Source organism: Chiloscyllium plagiosum, unplaced genomic scaffold (assembly GCF_037043375.1).
Source record: "Chiloscyllium plagiosum isolate Xiang-an unplaced genomic scaffold, Cpla_swu_hap1 HiC_scaffold_31, whole genome shotgun sequence".
NCBI lineage: Eukaryota > Metazoa > Chordata > Chondrichthyes > Orectolobiformes > Hemiscylliidae > Chiloscyllium > Chiloscyllium plagiosum.
The window spans coordinates 25106230-25129521 of NW_028270169.1; the positions used below are offsets into that span (position 1 = coordinate 25106230).

The 23292-nt window shown below is 38.5% G+C and overlaps 1 protein-coding gene across 2 annotated transcripts in view; it reads left to right on the forward strand.

Moving 5' to 3' along the window:
- acaca (acetyl-CoA carboxylase alpha) overlaps positions 1-23292 on the forward strand; it is a 264322-nt gene that overhangs the window by 187309 nt on the left and 53721 nt on the right. For both annotated transcript variants that reach the window (XM_043718470.2, XM_087977363.1), the window contains exons 45-47: positions 5436-5579; positions 6824-6944; positions 10994-11090. In XM_043718470.2, the coding sequence (XP_043574405.2) occupies positions 5436-5579; positions 6824-6944; positions 10994-11090 (362 nt within the window). The remainder of the gene's footprint in view (positions 1-5435; positions 5580-6823; positions 6945-10993; positions 11091-23292) is intronic.

Genomic DNA, 23292 nt, shown 5'->3' on the forward strand with positions numbered 1-23292 from the left:
AAGATGTTTAAAAATTGTCTTAAGAGACTGCAATATTAATTGGGCTCTTGAAAAATAAATGTTTTTCTCATTCAGTGCAGATGTACAGACAAGAAAGATAGCACAAAAAAACCTTTGCATTCAATACACTGTATATGGGAAAAATATTCAGATGTACTTTTTGAAGAAGGTTAAGACATAGTACAAAAATTCAGTTTAGTCTGTGTTGCCTTGCTAAATAACTTTATAATTTCGGCCTTGTCAGTCTACTTTTGCATGACTGTTGCACACTCTGGATATCTATTCCAGTCTTGATCCTTAAAGGTAAAGTTGAAAGTTTGGAACTTTTATCTGTGTAACTGGTGAAAGGTTAGGCATAAACAATACCACTCGTGCTTCTCGTGGTTCAGAATTAGTATATTGAGTGAGAGGAAGGGGAAAAAAAACAGACACATTAACAGTTGGCACGGTGGCACAGTGGGTGGGCGGCACGGTGGCACAGTGGTTAGCACTGCTGCCTCACAGCGCCAGAGACCCGGGTTCAATTCCCGCCTCAGGCGACTGACTGTGTGGAGTTTGCACGTTCTCCCCGTGTCTGCGTGGGTTTCCTCCGGGTGCTCCGGTTTCCTCCCACAGTCCAAAGATGTGCAGGGTCAGGTGAATTGGCCATACTAAATTGCCCGTAGTGTTAGGTAAAGGGTAAATGTAGGGGTATGGGTGGGTTTCGCTTCGGCGGGTCGGTGTGGACTTGTTGGGCCGAAGGGCCTGTTTCCACACTGTAATCTAATCTAATCTTCTGCCATTTCCAGCAAAAAGCCTGATACATTTTGTTCAGTCCACCTGACATATTACGGTATAACTTTATAATTTTGGCCATACTACATTTTATGGAGAACCTATTCAAATTTAGGACTTTTTATTCAGAATCCCAAATTCAGAACAGTAGGATTGTCCTCCCAGAATTTGCCATATATTAAGAGATGTTCAATCATTTTTGTATTTATTTTGCAATTTACTTCTTACATTGCAATGTAAATGTCAGTATTTATTACTCAGTTTAGTTAAGCCTCCTCCAGAATAGTCTACAAAAGACTTTTGAATGCTTTGGTTGACTTGACATCTCTTTTGAATCAAAATATTCAATCAGCGGCAGCTAGGAATAAAACCTATTTGAACTTAATGATTTGATAGGTTTCCCTCCTGTTACCTAATTATTGATTGATACTTTCTCTGCCTGTTCAATTTTGATACATCGCTGTTTGTTAATATGAGAATGGAGCCAGCCAGATGAAAGGTTGACACGGATTTATTTCGACTAAGCGCATGATGTTAAAGCACTTATAGTTTTATATATGTTGTTTGAAATCTTATAAAATTGCTTACGATGCGAATGGTAGATTTATAATGGATGAAACTATAAATATAAATTCAGGTACAAATGTAATTATTAACATTGAGAAAGTAATTGATTTATAAAATGTATTTCATGTGTGGGGAAAAAATTAACTATAATGGTAAATTACTAATTAACTAATTTGTAAATTGATTAAATTTAGCTAAGTTAAATGTAGTGAGTAATTTAGTAATTTTGTGAATAAATTAGGCAATTACAAAATGGGGTGAACAGCTTACTAACTGGTGATATGACTGTTAAAGGGCTTTTTGTCTGCCACATTTGCTGTCAGTCTAAGAGTGAGAATCTTGCATTTTTTCTGGATCTTTTGGAATGAGTAGAACAGAAGCTCTATATTTTTACAGTAGGTCTAAAGCCTACTTTGTAATATTTATATGTGGAGTCTACTGTCTCTTCCAGTCATTGCTGGAACTTGTTGTAGAAGATGAACTTGTGGATGAATTTTGTGAGATCGTTATTGCAGTTAACCTGGGTGATAGTACACAGATTGTGGGCATACTGATGCCTCATTCATCAGTGTAACTGTCATCAGTGCAGTCTGCATTGTCAGTCTACTTTTGCATGACTGTTGCACACTCTGGATATCTATTCCAGTCTTGATCCTTAAAGATAAAGTTGAAAGTTTGGAACTTTTCTTTTATCTCTGTGTAACTGGTGAAAGGTTAGGCATAAACAATACCGCTAGTGCTTCTGCCATTTCCTGCAAAAAGCCCGATACATTTTGTTCAGTCCACCTGACATATTAGCTTGTATGTGCAATTATATTTCAGGTTGTTATGGACTCAAAGTTGTACTTAGTTACAGGTGTAGGTCTCTCAAGTGTTTGAGAGCTGCATGCTGGTGTACCTCACTTTGTGAATAAGAAAGAATAAGATTGTTGAGTTTCATTTCACTTGTGAGTTACTTGTAGTTGCCTGGAGAAGCTGTCATTTGAGAGGAATGTTAAGTGTGAATTATTAACAGCCTGCTTTGGCAGTCAAGTCACCAAGCAAGGCACAACTCAACAAAGAGTGGGAAGTTCAATTTTCATTTCGAAATGCCTCTATCAACAGCACCAAAAGATAAGTTAACTTGTCATGTCACTGTAGCTTTTTGTGTGATAGCCATGGTTGCTTTCTATATCTACATAACAACCAACTGCTGAATCTTGCAAGATAGTTTATGGTGTGAAGAGGTTTTGATGTGAAAGTATTTATTTTTTACAATTTTATTTTAAGTCTAATGGTTGAATTGTATTACAGAAAATGTGCTTCAGGGAAAATGATTTCATAATTTCTCTGAACTTAAGAGTGGGCTGTAGCTTTTTTTAAATATAAAAATCTCATTGTAACTCTCACTTACACATGCAGTGCTGCTGAGTTACGAGTCTTTCATACGAGTGGAAGAACTCTGGTAACTCACTGTCACAAGTGAGCTATCATCTTCTATGCTCAGAATTATAATCGCATAAGTCATACAATGAGGAATTTGGGCTGAAGGGACTCTGTTCTGAAGAGGGGAAGTGGTGAGCTTGTTTACCGCATAAACTGCGCTGCTGGTTTTTATTGTGTGGTATATCTCTCCGATGCAGTCGAAATCTCAGCCTGTGTTTTATTGCAGACAGTGTCAGAATGATGTGTTTGGCTTGCAATGATGTGCTTCTCTCCTAATAAAATAAACTGCCCGTGGCACAGAAGTGTTATTATAAATATCTACACGGTCAGGCAGAACGTTGAGAGGCTGAAGTGTTGATGCATGCTTTGGTGTCCACCCCAAGGGTAAATGGACTAAGGAAAGGTGTAGCATTGCTTTGCAGTTTAAGTGTTGTCTGTCAGTCTCTGCCGGTTAAGACCATGATGATAAATGCCTTAGAATCTGATACCTGATTTAACATCTACAGACAAAACTTATAATGCACAGATGTGGTCTCAACCTAATAGCAGCTGAATGACATTGAAAATGGTGGAGTAATCATTACAACAAACTGTACAATACATGAATTCCAGTGAATCCATAAATCCAACACTGATTCTACAAGTGGATAATATGGGATATTTGTTTTTTTTTAAAGGTATCTGCAAATAGATCTGGTTTCTGTTCATTTAAGCACACTTTGTCATTGCACAAAGTCACCTGCAAAGTATTTCTTGTACACAGGAATGTGTTTAGTATCAAAATTGCTGGCGAAACTCAGCAGGTCTAGCAGTATATGTGGGAAGAAAGCAGAGTTACCATTTTAAGTCTGGTGACTTCATCAGAATGAGTTTCACAGCAATATCTGTTTTTGTTTCAGATCTCCAGCTTCCGCAGTTCTTTGTTTTGTTTTAGCATATTTAACATGTTGACTGTGAAATGACTGCATTGGTGGTTATTGTTTTAGTAAAGTTGCATGCACCTGTCTTTATACCTGTTCCTTCTGAAGGTTTTGACAATTGCTAACTATAATTCCACTTGAATTCTAATATCCCAGTGTTCTACAAATATTGTCAAACTGTTATTGAACTATTCTGCATTTTGATCCTATTTTTGCTTCAGATCTGAATTTGCATTTGAGGAAGATTTGCTGCATCATCAGAAACAACAGCAATTCCAGCCAATATCTCTTGAGTTTGGGGCACCAATGCAAATTTGAATGTTGCCTCAGTTGCAATCCGTTACCTGCACATGGACTGTTTAGATTTAGGAACACCTGCCCTGCCAGTTTTACCACTGGAAAGGCCTTGGCTTTTTTTTCATAATTCCAATCCCCCTTGCCATCCAAAAGAATAGATCATGTCTAATGTTCTCCTGTTACCAATGCTGAACAACATGGTGACAAAAGGCCTCAGGGCCCTGCTGGGCCCAAAACGCAGGAAACACTAGTGGGTCTATTGGCATTGGAAGGATGATCAACAAGCTTTCAATTTGGCAGAGTCTTTCTTATTCCATAATGAGAAAAATCAACCGCTGCGTCATTCTAGAATTTAAGGATTGCTTAAGCATTAGTAGCTCGGGTGCCGGTTACCATAGTTGTGGGTATGTCCTGGGAAGTTGATTTGCAGACATTTTGTCCCCTGTCTAGGTGACATTTTCAGTGCTTTGGAGCCTCCTGTGGAGCGCTGTTGTGCTGTGCTTCTGGAACTTATTTGGTCTGTTCCTGCTGCTTCTGGTTCTGATTGTTCATTGTAGTGGTCTGTTTAGCTACAGAGAAGTTCTAGAGAATTACTAGAGGCATGGCACTCATCCAAGGACACCATCAATGAACACATTGACCAAGACCCAACATACTGACCACTGTAATGAGCAACTGGAGCAACAGGAACAGAACCAAGTAAATTCCAGAAGAGACAGCACAACAGCGCCTCACAAGAAGCTCCAAAGTACTGAAGATGTCACCTCGGCAGGGGACGTACCATCTGCAAAACAACTTCCCAGCTCAGCGAACATACCCACAACTACGACATTCTTGAATTTTCCAAGGCTGTTTCATATTTCCAGCATTTTCAGTTTTGTTTTGAAATTTGGGTCAGTGTAATGAAAGATCCTTTTTAACTCTGGTGTTTGTACATTTTCTTCATGTTTTCCTTTTCCTATTTTTTTTATTTTACACAAGGGTAAAGACTGACATGGATCAAGAGATGTTCATCTGCCAGTTGAGCATTCCATGATTTAATGTCTACCTGGTGTTGCCAATAGTGTTCAGTAGTTTTTTTTCCACTTTCAGTTTGAAAACTCAGTTTAAAAAATTGGAAACTGTCATTTGAAAATTGGCATTGCTAGTAGGGATAGATGCCAAGATTATTGCCAAGATTAATTTTAAGACCGGTTATGTTTGCTTTCAATTTTTTCACCTTCCCCCATGCCTCCTTTCCTTAAAAATTTGAATCTTTCAAATATTTGGAGGACCTTTCCTACATCTTACCGACCTATTCATGAATCTTTTTGGTGATTGTTAACGGGGGATGCTTTGACCAATCATTATCAAGGAGACTCAGAAGACACATTTTACTCAAGCTATCATAGCAACAATGAAGTTGATTTAATATTTGTCTTAATATTCTAATTTTATTTTCTAATTTCGAAGGTACTTGGCCGTGAGGTGTACACATCCAACAACCAATTGGGAGGTGTCCAGATCATGCATAATAATGGTGTGACTCACACAACCGTATACGATGACTTTGAGGGGGTTGTTATCATCCTTCAGTGGTTGTCCTACATGCCAAAGGTTTGTATTCCAATTTGGAATTTGACGTATTAACAAAAATGCTTTAACCTTTCAATGTGTTAGTCAGTCACTATTTATGATAACCATTAACTATTAAATTATGATCAATAATCCAACTGTTATAGGCTTAACTGCAGTAACTTATCAACTAGTATTGCATACTTTTCAGACACTAACTCACAGTTAATAGTAAATAACCTATTTGAACACCCTGAATTTTTAAAATTTATAACATACAATTCTTTTTGACAGACCAACAACACATTGGAGACTTTTTAAAAAAAAACTTTTTTAAGCATTTTATAACCTATTTTAATTTAACAGAGAATGAGTCATAGTTTTATTTGCAAGGTAGATAATGACGTGCGCTTATATTTAAAGTCAATAGCTTGCACTGTTGTTGCTTAGCAAACAATGTTTAATAGACAATGGTTACTTAACAAACTAGGAATGTGTTGCTGGAAAAGCGCAGCAGGTCAGGCAGCATCCAGGGAACAGGAGAATCGACGTTTCGGGCATAAGCCCTTCTTCAGGAAAATGCTTTAACCTTTCAATGTGTTAGTCAGTCACTATTTATGATAACCATTAACTATTAAATTATGATCAATAATCCAACTGTTATAGGCTTAACTGCAGTAACTTATCAACTAGTATTGCATACTTTTCAGACACTAACTCACAGACCTCATCTGCAGACCTCACTTTCTCCTCCTTACTTAACAGACTACATTGTTATACAACTTGGGCTGATAGTTATGTGATAGACAGTAGCATACAGTAATGCTAGGCTTAATAGGCAATGAGCTGTAATGTTGCACAGTTAAGAGGATAGGGCTGAGGTATGTCCCAGCACTATAGCACCAATACCAGAATTCACAAAGAAAATGCAAGTGGATTAAAAACTTTTTGATTGAAAATAAAAATTTGAATTGTATGACTTTGAGAGGATTTATTGGGGACAAATGGAGGAAGATATTTATATCCTTGTTTGAGGTGTTATTTATTTGACCTCTCAGAAACTTACAATTTTTTTCATAGTGACTTAATCTCCTAGCTTCTAATGGCGGATCCAATGTGGATGTCCCTGCTTATGTTCAATGTATGTATTGTAGTTAATTTCTTGATCAAATTTGCAATACCATGCTACAAGAGCTTAATATTTTGGACAGGTTTGTAGGTTTAGAAATACATTATTTATTGGAAATTACACTGATTTTGTTTCTCAAATTCTGCTTTATATGTAGAATACATCCAGTTCAGTGCCCATCCTTAAGCCTAAGGACCCCATTGATCGAACAATTGAGTTTGTCCCCACCAAAACACCTTATGATCCTCGGTGGATGCTTGCTGGAAGACCTCACCCAAGTAAGAAAAAGAAATCTTGTGCTTTGGTTAAATCATATTACATGGCTGATTGAATTTATTTCTCCCAAGTAGTAAAGAAAATCTTAGTTAAGCAGCTGTGGTTGAGATATTAACCTGTACTTTCCCACTTGGTTATCAAGCATCCAATTGAGTGAGGAGCTGTGTTGTCTTTTTAGTTTAAAACTACACTTTCTGAGGACACAGTGCCGATTTTTTAGTCTTCCACTTTTCAGTTCTACCTTCCTATATTAATATGGTTCTTATCTTGTAGCGATAGTTGTCGACTTTAGTACAACTAAATGGTCAGTTTAGTCATGTTCAGATGGACTTGACAGTGACCATAGGCAGCCTATTTTGACTGTAGAATATATTTACTCACCAGTTTCTGCAGATGCCCTGCAGCAATGCATTGGAGTCTTTACAGGAGTGGAAGTGATTGTTATTCTTTTTCAATTCTTAACCAAAGGGTAGAAGCCAATTGTAGCATTCCTACCATTAATCTGCCTGTGATCAACTCACATGAGGTTAAAATCTGGAACTTCCTTGCACTTAATTGGAATACAGACAGTTTCACATTCCATTCCATACTTATCTGAAAAAGAAAGTTGTAGAGTGCAAAACCACAACCCATTTAATTCTATATTATTGGGATTATGTAATAATGGCTATACTTAAACTAATTTTTTAAAAAAAACGTCGATTAGATTAGATTCCCGATTAGATTGTGGAAACAGGCCCTTCGGCCCAACCAGTCCACACTGACCCTCCGAAGAGTAACCCACCCAGATCCATTTCCCCTCTGACTAATGCACCTAACACTATGGGCAATTTAGCATGGTCAATTCACCTGACTTGCACATCTTTGGACTGTGGGAGGAAACCGGCACACCTGGAGGAAACCCACGCAGACACTGGGAGAATATGCAAACTCCACACAGAGTTTCCCGAGGCTCGAATCGAATCTGGGACCCTGGTGTTGTGAGGCAACAGTGCTAACCACTGAGCCACCGTGCCGCCCTATGAAATTACTTTTATGGTAGTTTCCCAGTGAAAGTTGCTTGAGTTGTGAGATATAGTTCAAAGTCACTAATTGCTGCTAATCATCTTCAACTGTCTAACTGCAAAGGATTCAGTTGATGAATTAGTGACTACTGAGCAGTTCTGGCATAGCCACAACTTGACACTGAACCATTCAGATGTCAGTTTTGGGTCGGGACTAATAACTGGAAAAATAGAGCAGTAACATTCTGAGCAGTACACTGGGGAGGAAAGGCTGAAAAGCTATTTAGTCAGCTGTCCCATATGCCAACAAGTCCTGAGCAGCAAGTTTTCAATACTGTGTGTTATGGATCATGGAATCCGGAAAGACACCGGGGTTTGCAATTTTCTGATATACGAATGACAATCACTTATATTAGTTATTTGCTTATAGTAAACATTAGAGTTACTGGACAAGTTTATAATTGTAAATAAATTTTACTGTACAGAAGTCCAAAATAATCAATACCTCCTGCTATAGTATCTTTAAGGATTGTGAACTCATAAGACTCCTTACTACTACTACTACTACTTCTTCCTTTAATGTATGGACCAACTTCCAAGTTTAGATTCACCAAATTGCAATTGGTCTTGCTTTTTTCTTCAATCTCTTTGACCCTCACTTGGATCTTCTGATTTTAGAATAATCATAATAAACAGCTAGAGACCTCCTTGGAAAGCAGCTGAGCTCAGTTGCTAATACACTTGAAGTGAAAAGTTTCATTGACACTGCCACTTCAGTACAGTGCTGGGGAAGTGCTGCTGTTGTCAGATCAGATTTTGATCTGAGACCTACCTCAGTGGTTCAGTGAACGTGGTCATTTTCAAGGATAACTTTGGAGTCCTCCTGGTGTCCAGGCAAACAAACTTCCTTCAATGAATGCCACACAAAATAGTTTCACTGGTCATTCATTTCTTGCTGTTTATGGGTTAGGTGTGTGCAAATAGGTTCATCTACATTAGTGATAGCACTTCAAAATTGTTATGTGAAGTGCTTGAAATGTGTCAGAAAAGCTTAATGAGATGTTTTAAGCATGCATGTTTGTTCTTTTTTTGTCTATTTGGATTAGAGAGTTAAGTGCTGAGAGAAAGGAATGGTCCAGCTTTATGCTATAACCACTTGTTTGAGTATTCATTATGTTGTAGTGAGGTAATTGTTCCTGTCTCTAGAATGCTGTACCAGCAATGTTTCTAGTGACTACAGCTCCTAATTTAGTAAGAAGTTTAAAGACCAGATAATTCCTGGTGATAAGTTACTTCAGATTTCCCATAGGTTAAAAGTTAAAGTAATTTATTATAGGAGATAGCACTGCGATATTCTTCATATTGACAACAAACACAGGTTTGGAATGTAAAGGGCAGTCAGTGACACCTGACTTCAAGATAATTCCAGGATTGATGGTCACATTATACTATAGCTTTGAAATCACAAGAATTGAGAAGTAGACTAACAAATATGGTAATTACAGTTTTGCTTTTGATTAAAACATTTGATGAAGTGATTAAGTTAACACGATTGCTTATCTAAACCTTTGGGGTTTAAATTGCTTTTTTGTACTTTATTTTTCTACTTAACTCTCCTTAATTAACTGAATTCTTTCTCTCTACCTCTTTCAAGTTATTTTTCCCCAAATCCCAGTTAGGTAGGGAAGTGGATGTTAACACTTAAACCGTGGTTTTTAATGTCAGTGAAGAAGTGTTCTTTATCAGCCGATAGTGGAAGAATGCACAATATTAAACCCAGTTCAAACATTACTGGTCAGATGCACAGAATAATGGTGAGTGGAATTCAATCCGGAGAAGACTCAGATAATGCCTTTGCCAGAGACAGACAGGTTAAGGAAATGCACAATAAATGATTGCATTCTCAAGGGTGTAGAGGAACAAGATCCATAGGGTGTATGTTTGTAGATTCTTGAGAGAGCAACATATAAATTAGATAAATCGACGTTTCAGGCAAAAGCCCTTCATCAGGAATCATATTCGGGCTTTTTCCCGAAATGTCAATTTTCCTGCTCCTTGGATGCTGCCTGACCTACTGTGTTTTTCCAGCACCACTCTAATCTTGACTCTAATCTCTAGCATCTGCAGTACCCACTTCTGCCTAGATAAATGAGGTAGTCTAGAAGTTGCTCATCACCATCTTCTTGAGCAATTTTGAATGGCAACAAATGCTAACCTAGTCAGCTATACCCATTTCACTTGGAAAACAGTAAATTAAAAAGAGAAGATAAATGGGATACTTTCCTTTATTGGTTGAGGCCTGTAGTATATGAACAGAGAGTTGGTTCTGACAGTGTACAAAATACTAGGTAGGTCCCAGCTGGAGCCCTGCAAACAGACCTGATCATTACACGATGGGTGTGATCATGCTAGACAAGATACAAAAGAAAAATACAAGGTTGTTTCCAAGAATGAAGAATTTTACCAGTGAAGATTGATTGAATAGAATGGGCCTTAATGATTGAGACAAAGTTTAATGGAGGTATGTAATTTCTGAGGATTTTCAATAGAATATATAGGAAGGATCTATTTCCATTCATAGAGAAGTCAATGATGATTTAAAGTAATTGGTGAAAGAATTAGGGGAAAGTTGATTATTTCAGGCGAGTTCCTGAATTAGTATAGAAACAGAAACCCTTATTTAGAAAAAAAATTTGAGCATGCATTTGAGGTGCTACAAAGTACATGATTACAGATGAAGAGGTGGAAGGTAGGATAATGCTGGACAGTTCTATTTTGATCAGCACAGTAAAATATGGGCAGAATAGCCTCCTCCTTTGCTGCAAATTTCTATTTTTATTGGAATATTCCATGTGTGGCTTCAGCTACAAACTCATAAACGCTATTCAGGGTAACTTGGTAAGGTCCCACACACTGGTCACCCTCATGGCCAGAGAATGTTCCCAGCTGCCTTGCATCGATGATTAAAGTGGGTGAGGGAAGGGAACCTCTTCCACCTAAAAAGTACAGTTAAAGAAAAATGATACATATTATGAACTTCCTTGCAGCACAAAAAGGACAATGGCAGAGTGGCTTCTTTGACTATGGGTCCTTCATGGAGATCATGCAGCCGTGGGCACAGACAGTGGTGGTGGGAAGAGCCAGGTAAATAATACATTTCTTTCTTCGGTTCATTATTTTTCCTACCCTGCTTCAGGACGATCAAGGACGCTGGTAAGACCCATTGAGAAAATAATGCCCCTTGCGTTCTTTGCACCTCAAAATCACAACTCACTTAGAATGGATGTAGAGTCATAGATTTCAAAGTAATCAAAGTTTTAGAGAGCATTTGATACCACATTTGCATCAAATAGTTGTTATAAATGGATGTTCAGGTAAGTGTGACGAGGTAATGTGAACTTATTCCCTGTCATTTCAAACAGTGAGAGGAACAATGGAAAAAAAACCTTAGGATTTCTTACAGTAAAGTAAAATACTAGAAATTGTCCTTTTACAGTTATTGGTATGATAGTGTTTTAACAATTCTCAATTTTTCAATATAAGCTGCTAGGTGCAATACAACCCCAATTTGAACATAGCCACTTACCACTGACCTTCCACTACATTTTCTAAATGGCAGCCATGGACTTTGCAGTGAGATTCAAGCAAATTAGGTAGGTTTTATGGTGTGTACTATTGTGACCCATAATAGTCCTGAAGAGATTAATGTTCATGTTACATTGACGCCACCCATTCAACTGATATTATGCAGCCTGTGGGTGGAGACAAGGAATAAACAGTGCCTCTTCTGTAGGTGTTATAAGGTTGTGTATCCTGTACCATTAATCACTAGATTCAAGACAAAGGAGAATTGGTAGCAGTGCACAGTGCTTACTGGTATCACATACCATTGGAGGTGGCAAATACCACATGGTGCCAGCGGTGGGTATCTGGGAAAATACCATATGCCCCATAAGAGCTAGCTGGACCTTCACAAACTCGTTTATGCAGAATATTTAAGGGTAAGCAAAATCACTTTGAACTTGAACCCAGAGGAATGAGAGTATGAAATAAAGTCATAGTGCAGTAAAAGGGAAAAAAAGGAACTGCAAACAGGCAGGGCTCTAAGCAAATAAAGAACAGTCCAAAAGACAAAGTGAAATGCAAAAGAAGTGATTTCCAGCGACAGCTTCTAGCCTTCCAAAAAATATATGAAAGTGGATGTCAAAGACGAATAAAATGACAACTTTAAAAAAGTAGTTGCTAGAGATAGATGAACAAAAGATGTGGAAAAATAGATGTATAATCAAGCATGCAGTTGGAGTAAATATTACCTATTCACACAGATTATGACACACCTCTGGAGACGATGGAACTTGACTCCAGGCCTTCTGGCCATCCATTTGAAATAGGTATTTTCTGTATCAACTTACCCCAAGATGTTATTACACACATCTGGGCAGATGGATTTTGAACTCGAGCTTCTGGCCATCCATTCAGAGAGTCTTAGGCACATACAGCCTAGAAACAAATCCTTTGATCCAACTTAACCATGCCGACCAGTTATCCTGAATAAATAGAGTCCAATTTGCCAGCATTTGGCCCATATCCCTCTAAACCTTTCCCATCCAGATGCCTTTTAAATGTTGTAATTGAACCAGCCTCACCAGTTCCTCTGGCAGCTCATTCCATACACGCACCACCATCTGCATGAAAAAGTTGCCCTTAGGTCCCTTTCAAATCTTTCCCCTCTCACCTTAAACCTATGCCCTATATTTTTGAACTCCCTTACCCTAAAGAAAAGACCTTGTCTATTTTCCCTATCTATGCCCCTCATGATTTTATAAACCTCCAGAAGGTCACCCCTCAGCCTCCAATGCTCCAGGGAAAATAGCCCCAGGCCATTCAGCCTCTCTCTATAGCTCAAACCCTCCAACCCTAGCAACATCCTTAACTTTTTTTTTCAAAACTTTTTCAAGTTTCGCAACATCCTTTCTACAGCAAGGAGACCAGAATTGCACTCGTCTTTCAAGTAATGACCTAATCAATGTCCTCTACAGCTGCAACATGACCTCCCAGCTACTATATTCAATGCACTGACTAATAAAAGCAAGCATATCAAATATCGCCTTCACTATCCTATCTACCTATGATTCCATTTTCAACGAACTAAGAACCTGTACTCCAAGGTCTCTTTGTTCAGCAACACTCCCAGGACTTTACCATTAAGCGTATAAATCCTGCCCTGATTTGCCTTTCCAAAATGCAGCACCTCACATTTATCTAAATTAAACTCCATCTGCCACTCCTTGGCGCATTGGCCCATTTGAACAAGATTCCGTTGTATTCTGAGGTAACCTTCTTCACTGTCCACTGCACTTCCAAATTTGGTGTCACCTGTAAACTTACCATACCTCCTATGTTCACATCCAAATCATTTATATAAATGATGAAAAGCAGTGGACGCAGCACCGATCCTTATAGCACACCGCTGGTCACAGGCCTCCAGTCTGAGAAGCAACCCTCCACCATCAACTTCTGTCTTCTACTTTTGAGCCAAACCTGTATCCAAATAGCTAGTTCTCCCCCATTCCGTATGATCTAACCTTGCTCACTAGTCTACTGTGACGAGCCTTGTCGTACACCTTACTGAAGTCCATGTAAGTCATATCCACGACTCTACCCTTATCAATTCTCTTCATTACTCCTTCAAAAAACTCAATCAAGTTAACTGAGACACCATTTCCCAAGCACAAAGCCATGTTGACTATCCCTAGTCAGTTCTTGCCTTTCCAAATGCATGTAAATCCTGTCCTTCAGAATTCCCTCCAGCAGCTAGCCCGCTATCTATGTCAGGCTCACCAGTCTATAGTTCCCTGGTCTTTCCTTGCCACCTTTCTTAAATAGTGGCACTACGTTAGGCAGCCTCAAGTCTTCTAGCACCTCATCTGTGGCTATTGACGATACAAATATCATAGCAGGGGACCCAGCAATGACTTCCCTAGCTTCCCACAGAGTTCTAGGGTACACCTGATCAGGTCCAGGGAATTTATCCACCTTTATACATTTTAAGATGGTCAGCACCACCTTCTCTGTAATATGGACATTTTTCATGATGTCACTATTTATTTCCCATGTTCTCTATCTTCCATATCCTCCTCCAAAGTAAAGTCTGCAAAATACTTGTTTGGTATCTTTCTCCATCTCCTATGTTTCCTCACAAAGGTGGCCTTGCTGATTCTCTTCTTAGTTACCCATTTGTCCTTAATGTATTTGTTGAATCCCTTTGGATTCTCCTTAACCCTATTTGCTAAAACTATCTCTCATCCCCTTTTTACTTTCCTGGTTTCCTTATAGTGAAATCTTCTAGGGATTCACTTGATTTCTGTTGTCTATACATGCCATATACTTCCTCATCATTCTAACCAAATCCTCAATTTCTCTAATAATCTCGCATTCCCTACACCTATCAGCCTTGTCCTTCACCCTAACGGGAGCATACTGTCTCTGGACTCTCGTTATCTCATTATAGAAGGTTTCCCATTTACGTACGGCCATCCCTCCCCAATCAATGCCTATTATCAGCAAAATTGGCCTTCCTCCAAGTTAGAACTTCAACTTTTACATCAGTCTATCCTTTTCCATTACCATTTTAAAACTACTTGAATTATGATCACTGGCTGCAAATTGCTCCCCCATTGACACGTTGGTCACCTGCCCTTATTTCCGAAGAGTAGGTCATGTTTTGCACCTTCTGTAGTAGGTACGTCCACACAGTGAATCAGAACATTTTCTTGTACACCGTTAATAAATTCCTCTCCTTCCAAGCCCTTAACACTATGGCAGTATCAGTCTGTGTTTGAAATGTTAAAATCCCCTACCATAACTACCCTATTATTCTTATAGATAACTGAGATCTCCTTACAGATTTGATTCTCAATTTCCCGCTGACTATTGGGGGAATCTATAGTACAATTCCAATCAGGTGATCACCCCTTTCTTATTTCTCAGTTCCACCCAAATAACTTCCCTGGATGTATTCCCAGGAATATCCTCCCTAAGTATAGCCATAATGTTATCCCTAATCAAAAATGCCACTCCCCCTCTTCTCTTGCCCCCCTTCTATCCTTCCTATAGCATCTCTACCCTGGAATATTAAGCTGTCAGCCCTGAGCCATGTCTCTGTAATTGTCATGATTTCCCTGTCCCATGTTTCCAACCATGCCCTGAGTTCATTTGCCTTGCCTATTAGGCTTCTTGATCAAAATAAATGCAGTCTAATTTATCAGTCCTACCTCATTTTCTGCTTTGTTCCTGCCTGCCCTGACAATTTGACTTTTTTTCCCAACTGTACCAATCTCAGACTAATCTTGTTTCCTCTAGGTTCTTTCCCCCTCCACCCCCTTTTACTCGTTTAAATCTTCCTGAACACTTCTAGCAAATCCCCCGCCAGTATATTAGTCCCCTTCCAATTCAGGTACAATCTATCCTCTCTATTACATTAGAATAGATTCTCTATGGTTTGGAAACAGGCCCTTCGGCCCAACAAGTCCACACCGACCCTTTGAAGAGTAACCCACCCAGACCCATTCCCCGACCCTATTTTTACCCCGGTTAATGCCCCTAACATAGTGGGCAGTGTACTACAGAAGAAGGCCAACTGCCCTTTAAGAACTACCAATTATTCCAACTCTCCTCATTCCTTTGTAAATAATCCCTTTTTTAACCTTTTTTACATGGAAATCCAGTTCTCTTTTGCTAGTTCTATCAAATAGAACTATTCTAGAAATCGTAGCTAAAAATGGGAAACCTATGGAAACACATATCAGTGCAATAGTAGTTTTAGTTAACAGCTTGTCTGTGACCCTGCATTCAAAACTAGCCATCTGCAGCCAGGAAAGAGGCAGTTAGTTTTCCTACCACTAGCTGCATACTACAGACTGACCGCACCCGCTTGTTAGAATGGCCCTCACATTTCAGAGAAAGCAGCTTCACAGTGAGTATCAAGACTGTTGTCTGCAATAACATTATGATATAAAGAGACCAGAACAGAGTGCTTGTATTCCACTCTTCCCCTACTCCCTCAGATTAAATGAACTCTTTCCCACCTACTCCCTCTCAACCACCCAAACCATCTGCAATTCATTTCTTGCCTCTTTTGACTGACACTCTTCCAAAGACAGATAAATGACTGTTCTTTTGTTTGGCATGATGAAATGATGGCAATTACTGAGATGTTTTCAATGACACAGCACTCTGAAATACTTAAGTGGAAGTGTGTGTAAACGAGGCAACATTAGAACAGAGATGTGACGAGAAACAAAACAGCTTTGACCTTATACTTTCTTTCCTGTACAGATATTTGATGTAGGTGTGTTTGGGTCAGCAAATCTGATCTTAAATACTTTGTAAAATTTATGCAAACCCCAAACATATTTTTGCTTGTGTGTTAGATTCATCGAAAAAGGACCAAGGTTAAGTGAAAAACATTGTTAACTTGAATGAGTTCCCAGTCTTTGTTATCAGAAAAGGATCATCCTGATATCTGCTTTTAGCTTGTGTTTTTTTGTTGCAATAGTTTGCTCGCTACAGAGCTCAATCCTGTTTTGCCCTTGCTTTTAAATGTTTTAGGTTTAAATGATTAGCTTCATCCTGGGATTCGTTTAGGCAATACGGTCCTGCCTGGGTCAAGCCCATGACCAACGTTTCACTCACCTATCGTCTACATGTGGACTTTTATACAAGAATTACTGAACAATAACAGACAGCGAGCCCTGCATCTTACTTTCGCTTTGCCACCCAAATGTTTTGAGTCAGTTCTGTCACACTGTCATTACCCAGCTGAGTCATAGAAGTATACAACACGGAAACAGACTCTTTGGTCCAACTCGTCCACGGTGTGCCCAGATATTCTCCCCTAATCTCGTCCCATTTACCAGCACTTGGACCATATCCCTCCAAACCCTTCCTAATCATTTTTCCATCCAGATGTCTTTTAAATGCTGTAATTGTATCAGGCACCACCGCTTCCTCTAGCAGTTTATTCCATACATGCACCACCCTCTGTGTGAAAGAGTTGCCCCTTAGGTCCCTTTTATATCTTTCCCCTCTCACCCTGAACCTATGCCGTGTTGTTCTGGATTACTCCACCCCAGGGAAAAGACCTTGTCTGTTTATCCTGTCCTTGCCCCTCATGATTTTATAAACTTCTATAAGGTCACCCTTCAGCCTTCATGCTCCAGGGAAAATAGTCCTAGCCTATTCAGCCTCTCCCTATAGCTCAAATCCTCCAAACCTGGCAACATCCTTGGAAATCTTTTCTGAACCCTTTCAAATTTCACAACATCCTTCCAAGAATGGCACACCGTATTCTAAAAGTGGTCTAACTAATGTCCTATACAGCCACAACATGACATCTCAACTCTAATACTCAAGGCTCTGACCATTAAAAGAAAGCATACCAAATGCCTCCTTCACTATCCTATCTGCCTGCGACTTCACTTTCAAGGAACTATGAACCTGCACTCCAAGCTCTCTTTGTTCAGCAGCATTCTGTAGGATCATACCATTAAGTGTATAAATCCTGCTCTGAATTGTGTTTCCAAAATGCAGCACCTCACATTTACCTAAATTAAACTCCATCTGCCACTCCTCAGCCCATTGGACCATCTGATCAAGATCCCATTGTAATATGGGATAACCTTATTCTCTTTCCACTACACCTCCAATTTTGGTGTCATCTGCAAACTTCTAACTGTACCTCCTATGTTCACATCCAAATAATTTATATAAATGACAAAAAGCAGTGGACCCAGCACTGATTTTTGTGTATACCACTCCAGTCGAAAAAGCAACCCTCCACCACTTTTGTCTTCGAGCCAGTTCTGTATTGAACTGGCTAGTTCTTCCTGTATTCCATGGGATCTAACCTTGCTGACCAGTCTCCCATGAGGAACCTTATCGAATACCTTATTGGAGTCCATAAAGATCACATCTACTGCTCTGCCCCCATCAATCCTCTTTGTTACTTTTTCAAAACACTCAATCAAATTTGTGAGACATGCTTTCCCACACACAAAGCTGACTATCCCTAATCAGCCTTTGCCTTTCCAAATACATGTAAATCCTGTCCCTCCGGATTCCCTCCAACATCTGGCCCACCACAGATGTCTTAAGTAGTTAACTTTCCCATTGTGAGCACTGAGCACCACAGATAGCATGCTTTTCCCAATAAGCTAGTGAACAAACTCCGTTGAATATACAAGATAGACTAGCAGCAAATTTTGTGTCCATCCTGGTCTATCTGCTAAAGATGGTGCTTTGGTGAATATTTATGACATGGTATTTATTAAACATTTTTGTCTGCTTTAATAAATCGTGAGTGAGTTTGACAAAGACTTGAATTGATTCCTTATTTTATTGTGACAAGGGATTTTGGCTCCGGTTTTAGTTTTGAACATTGTTTTGAATGATCACCAGAATCTTGTCAATGCTATCTTTACATGATAATTTTGGCAATTTTATGTTTTGAGTATCCTGTTGCTGTTGAGTGGTTTCATATTTGTGCAAGTGAAAGTGAATACATTACTCACGAGTGACCAAAGTCATTAGTATGCTGTATCCAGTCGGGACGTTGAGGTTTATCAATATCCCATCTTGGTGATGCCTGTGGAGAGTCTATCTTGCTTAGTAAATAACCTGGGAGTCAGAGGCTGTACTGGTCATACAGTGACAGGGATTTGAATAAAGCCTGCATTTTAAGTGAGTAACATTTTAGTTTGAAATTACTTATTTTTCAAGTCTTGGTGAGATTGACTGACCTTTTTGCATAGTACCTAAATGTTTTATATGCTCCATAGTTGCAGGTAGTTAGGGAGACTGATCATGTTGCACTATAGAATCATATTTATTGCATTCATTTTTTTTTTTACCTCTGTCCCTGTTCTTCCAGCCTGTCACCTGTGTATGCCTTCATTATTCTGCTCTATTAAACAGCTTTTTACCATCTGTATTACATCATGGTTTCAATGCACACCTTGCAGTAATATAATAACACTGGTACTGTGAAATTTACCCTATTTTACGTTGTGGTAAATTCTACTGCCGCAACAAGAAATTTTTGCTTTGCTTTTCCCCAAATTGCCTTTTGAATAATAAAGCTGCTACATGAATGCAAGTTTTTGTGAAGTATTTACAACAGAGAAGTGTACAGTTTGGCTCAGTTGGATGATGCCAGTGTTTATGCTTTGCACATGCCTACCCCCACTTCTTTTCATCTAATATTATGTCCATATCCTTCTGTTCCTTTCTTCTTTGTGTTCTAAATTCGACAGCCTAGAATCTGGAAGAAGAATCTAGATTTCCCCTTGAATGCTTTCTAACTCAACCAGTCCACGTGATAACAAGTTCCATATTTTAACCACTCACTTGAATTTATTTGTGACAATTGTGACTCTGACTTTTGGTCTCCCACAAATAAAAACATTTCTCGACATCTACCCTATCATACTCTTACAGAATTTTAAAGTGATCTCCCAATCTTCTCTTTTCAGAAAAGGAACCCCAGCCTGTTAAGCATTTTCTGAAAAGTGTAACTCACAGTTCTAATATTATCCATAGAAATATTTTTTACATTTGCTTATAGCCTTGATATACTTTTATAGCATGGAGACTAAAACTAGGCACAGTACATCAATTGTGGACTAAAAAAGATTTGGTAGATTAAATTGATTTCCTTGTAATTGGAGGATAGTTCAATTACATAGGCATTTCTATTATAATGCAGACAAACCATTTGTAAATAAAATGTAAAGTTAAAGGACAATGCATGCAACTTTTTAAAAAAAAAACAGCTGAATTATAGACAGGACATTAGTTTTTGATAAAAAATAGCAAATTTAAAACTGAGGAGAAATTACTTCCATTAAAGGGTTAATGAATCTATGGAATTCACTAATCCAGAGTGTGGTGGATGCTGGGACATGAAATTTAAGGAGGAGCTGGACAGATTTTTAATTGGTAATGGGTTCAAGGCTGTGGAGAAATGAAAAGCACAGATAATCATTCTATTTTTAATGGCAATCAGAAAACAAAATAAAAATTGAGAGGGTGTATACATGAGATCACAGTACAAGTTTAAATATCGCAAACAAGCATTTTTTTAAAATGTGAAAAATCTAATTTAAATAATCTGGAAATTATTCATCGAGAATTGCTAAATAAAAACATTTCGTCAAGCTTTTTGTCATACACTAATCAGGGCAACTCACGAGACTTTAGTGCCCAGGCCAATCAGTCAACCTCCTTGCTTTAAAATCTAAAGATAACTTGGCAGTTAACTGTCAATCGTCATAAACCACATTCTCCATGGCAACACATTAATAGTTGTCAACAAATCAGCATTCTCCTGTCATACAAAGCAAGTGTTGATCTTCCCCTCAATTGGTATTCTCGCAAATCTTTGACAAAATGTCCTTTTTATCAGAAATAATGAACTTCATACTACCTAAACTATGTTTATTATAGAGAATTCAATGAATTTCCAACAGTTTTTCAAAAACTGATCTTTTTTTAGCTATCTTCTACACATTCATTGTTAAAAACCTAATTACACTTCAGTGAACAAGGTTGAACTATTTATAAGGTTTCTCGCAAGGATTTTCATGAGGAAAATGGGAAGTTCCTGATAGATCAATTGTTTTCAAACAGAGGGTGGTACGGCTTTGGAATGAGCTACCAGAGGAAGTGGTAGAGGCTGGTTCAATTGCAACATTTAAGAGGCATTTGGATGGGTATATGAATAGGAAGGGTTTGGAAGGATATGGCTGGGTGCTGGCAGGTGGGACTAGATTGGGTTGGGATATCTGGTCGACATGGACGGGTTGGACCCAAGGGTCTGTTTCCATGCTGTACATCTCTATGACTCTATGATTTCACTGTTTGCTGGTTGGATGTCCACAGCATAACCAACTGTGGAGCAGTGAGTGACAGGCAGAACCTTAGAGATTCCTGTACTGATCTGTAAGGAGGTTGGTTCGTTCTGCCAACTGGACAGCTAGTTTGGGATGCAAATTGATGCCAACAGCATGGGTTCAATTCCCAGACTGGCTGACGTTACCATGAAGGATTCTCCTCAGCCTCTCCACTTGCTTCGCCTGGTAACCCTCTGGTTAAACCACTACCAGTCATCTGTCTCCAATAAGGTGGGAGACAATGGCCTAGTGATATTATCGCTGGACTATTAATCCAGAGTCCCTAGATAACGTTCTGGGGACCTGGGTTCAAATCTCACCATGGCAGATGGTGGAATTTGAGTTCAATATATATCTGAAATTAAGAATCGAATAATGATCATAAATCTATTGTCGATTGTCAGAAAAACCCATCTGGTTCACTAATGTCCTTTAGGGAAGGAAACTGCAGTCCTTACCTGGTCTGGTTTATATGTGACTTCTGACCCATGGCAATGTGTTTGACTCTTCACTTCCCTTAGACAATTGGGGATGGGCAATAAATGCTGCCTAGCCAGCGACACCTTCATCCCGTGAAAGAATAAAGAAAAAAATGAGATCACCTTATGGTCAGAGTATATAAGGTCTAACTGGCCAACATTAGAATTGTCTTCCTTAAGTAGAGCTAAATTAGATGAACCATACCATGATCCTCTCCACAAACAGCAGACCGTTTGCACGATAGCTTTGAGCACTATTGAACTTCATTGTATTTGCCACCTTTCTTCCCTGGTTCTATGTATTGCTGTCTCACTACCCAAACACCAATCTGTATTTTAGTATTCTCAGACATCTTCAACTCCTCTTTTTACCACAACCTTTTATTTATCTTTGTGATATTCTTGAGTTATGTGGTTAAATTAAATACATTATATAAGTGCAAGTTGTTGAGAGACGCTGAAGGCTGAATACTGATGCTGATAGTTCTCCAAATAATTGCTTATTCACGAACCTTGCTCCAGAATCTTGGCCTCTTTGCTCCAATTATAATATTATTGGATTTTGAAAGACTTGATTAGTGTGGTTTAATGTAAGGTGAACATGCTTGCAAATGTTATAGTTTCCACATCATGTAATGAAAATATGTTGTAGAATCATAGAACAAAAGAGTACAAGGTCATTTGCCCACCTCATCTGTACTACTATTTTCAAAATAGCAATCCAATTAGGAACACAATTGTACACTTTTTTTCCTTCAAGTATTTAACTAGTTTAGTTTTGAAAGTTAGTACCCTGTATTGAATTTGCTTCAATCATTCTTTTGAGTCAATGCTTTCCAGAATGCAACATCACATTTTTTTTCCTTCAACTTCAGTTATTTTACCTGTCACTTTAAATTTTGAAGTTATGCCTAGGACTGATCATTATAAAAGGAAAAAGAGCACTAGTCTATTACTGATGCCTGTATGCTTCCCTCCTATATGAAAACAAAACTGTTCTTAACTACTCTCTGAAGTTTTGCTTCTAAACCAATTTTGCATTCAAGCTGTCAGTATTTCCATTAATTTTGTTAGTGTACATTGTGAAACTTTATCAAAAGTGTTTTTAAAACAACCATATATACATCAAGTACGCTGCACTTTTCACTCTCCAATCCCACCAAATAGCTCAGGTTAATCAAACATAATTATTTTCATAACTCCATGCTTTCATCAATCAGCCCGAATGTTTCCAAGTGTTTGTTAATTTTTATTCTGCAGAATAGTCATACTGGATTTGAATGGTTAACTTGGTTTCTGTCTCCACAGATGCAGTCAAGTCCAGGTTTCTCCATCATTTTCTACACTTCCATATTGTAGTATTTTGCTTTTTTTATAGGAATGATCCAAATTGAACTGGGTGATTTTTTACTGCCAGTCCTTTAAACGTGTTCTCTTCATTTTTATCCTTGCTATAAAGATACTCTACCCTTCGTCAGGACAGATGCAAAGTATTCATTTTTTACCATCGTCATGCCCACTGCATGAAGATCTTTTTGTCCTTTAATTGGACCAATCCTTCGCTAGTCTTAACTTGTTACTACCTAAATGATCATGAAAAACTCCTAAGTCTGTTTTTAATTTAGTTTTTGCTGTTTTATTTTTGCTGCTCTATTTATTTTGGTTGTCTAATGTGTCTTACTGTCACATTTTGTTTCTGTTCAGTTTTAATCTTTTTATTGGTATCAGTTGAGGGAGCTCCACCTTTTAAATGTACTACTTATTCCTCCTTCTGGGAATGTACCTGAGCTGCCTATTTGAAGGCTTCTAATACTCAGTTGCTGTTTGCCTACCAATTCCAATGTACCTGCATCAGATCCTTTTTTTAATTTACAGAAATTGTCCTCATCCAATTTATATGCTGATTGTTCTTAGCCC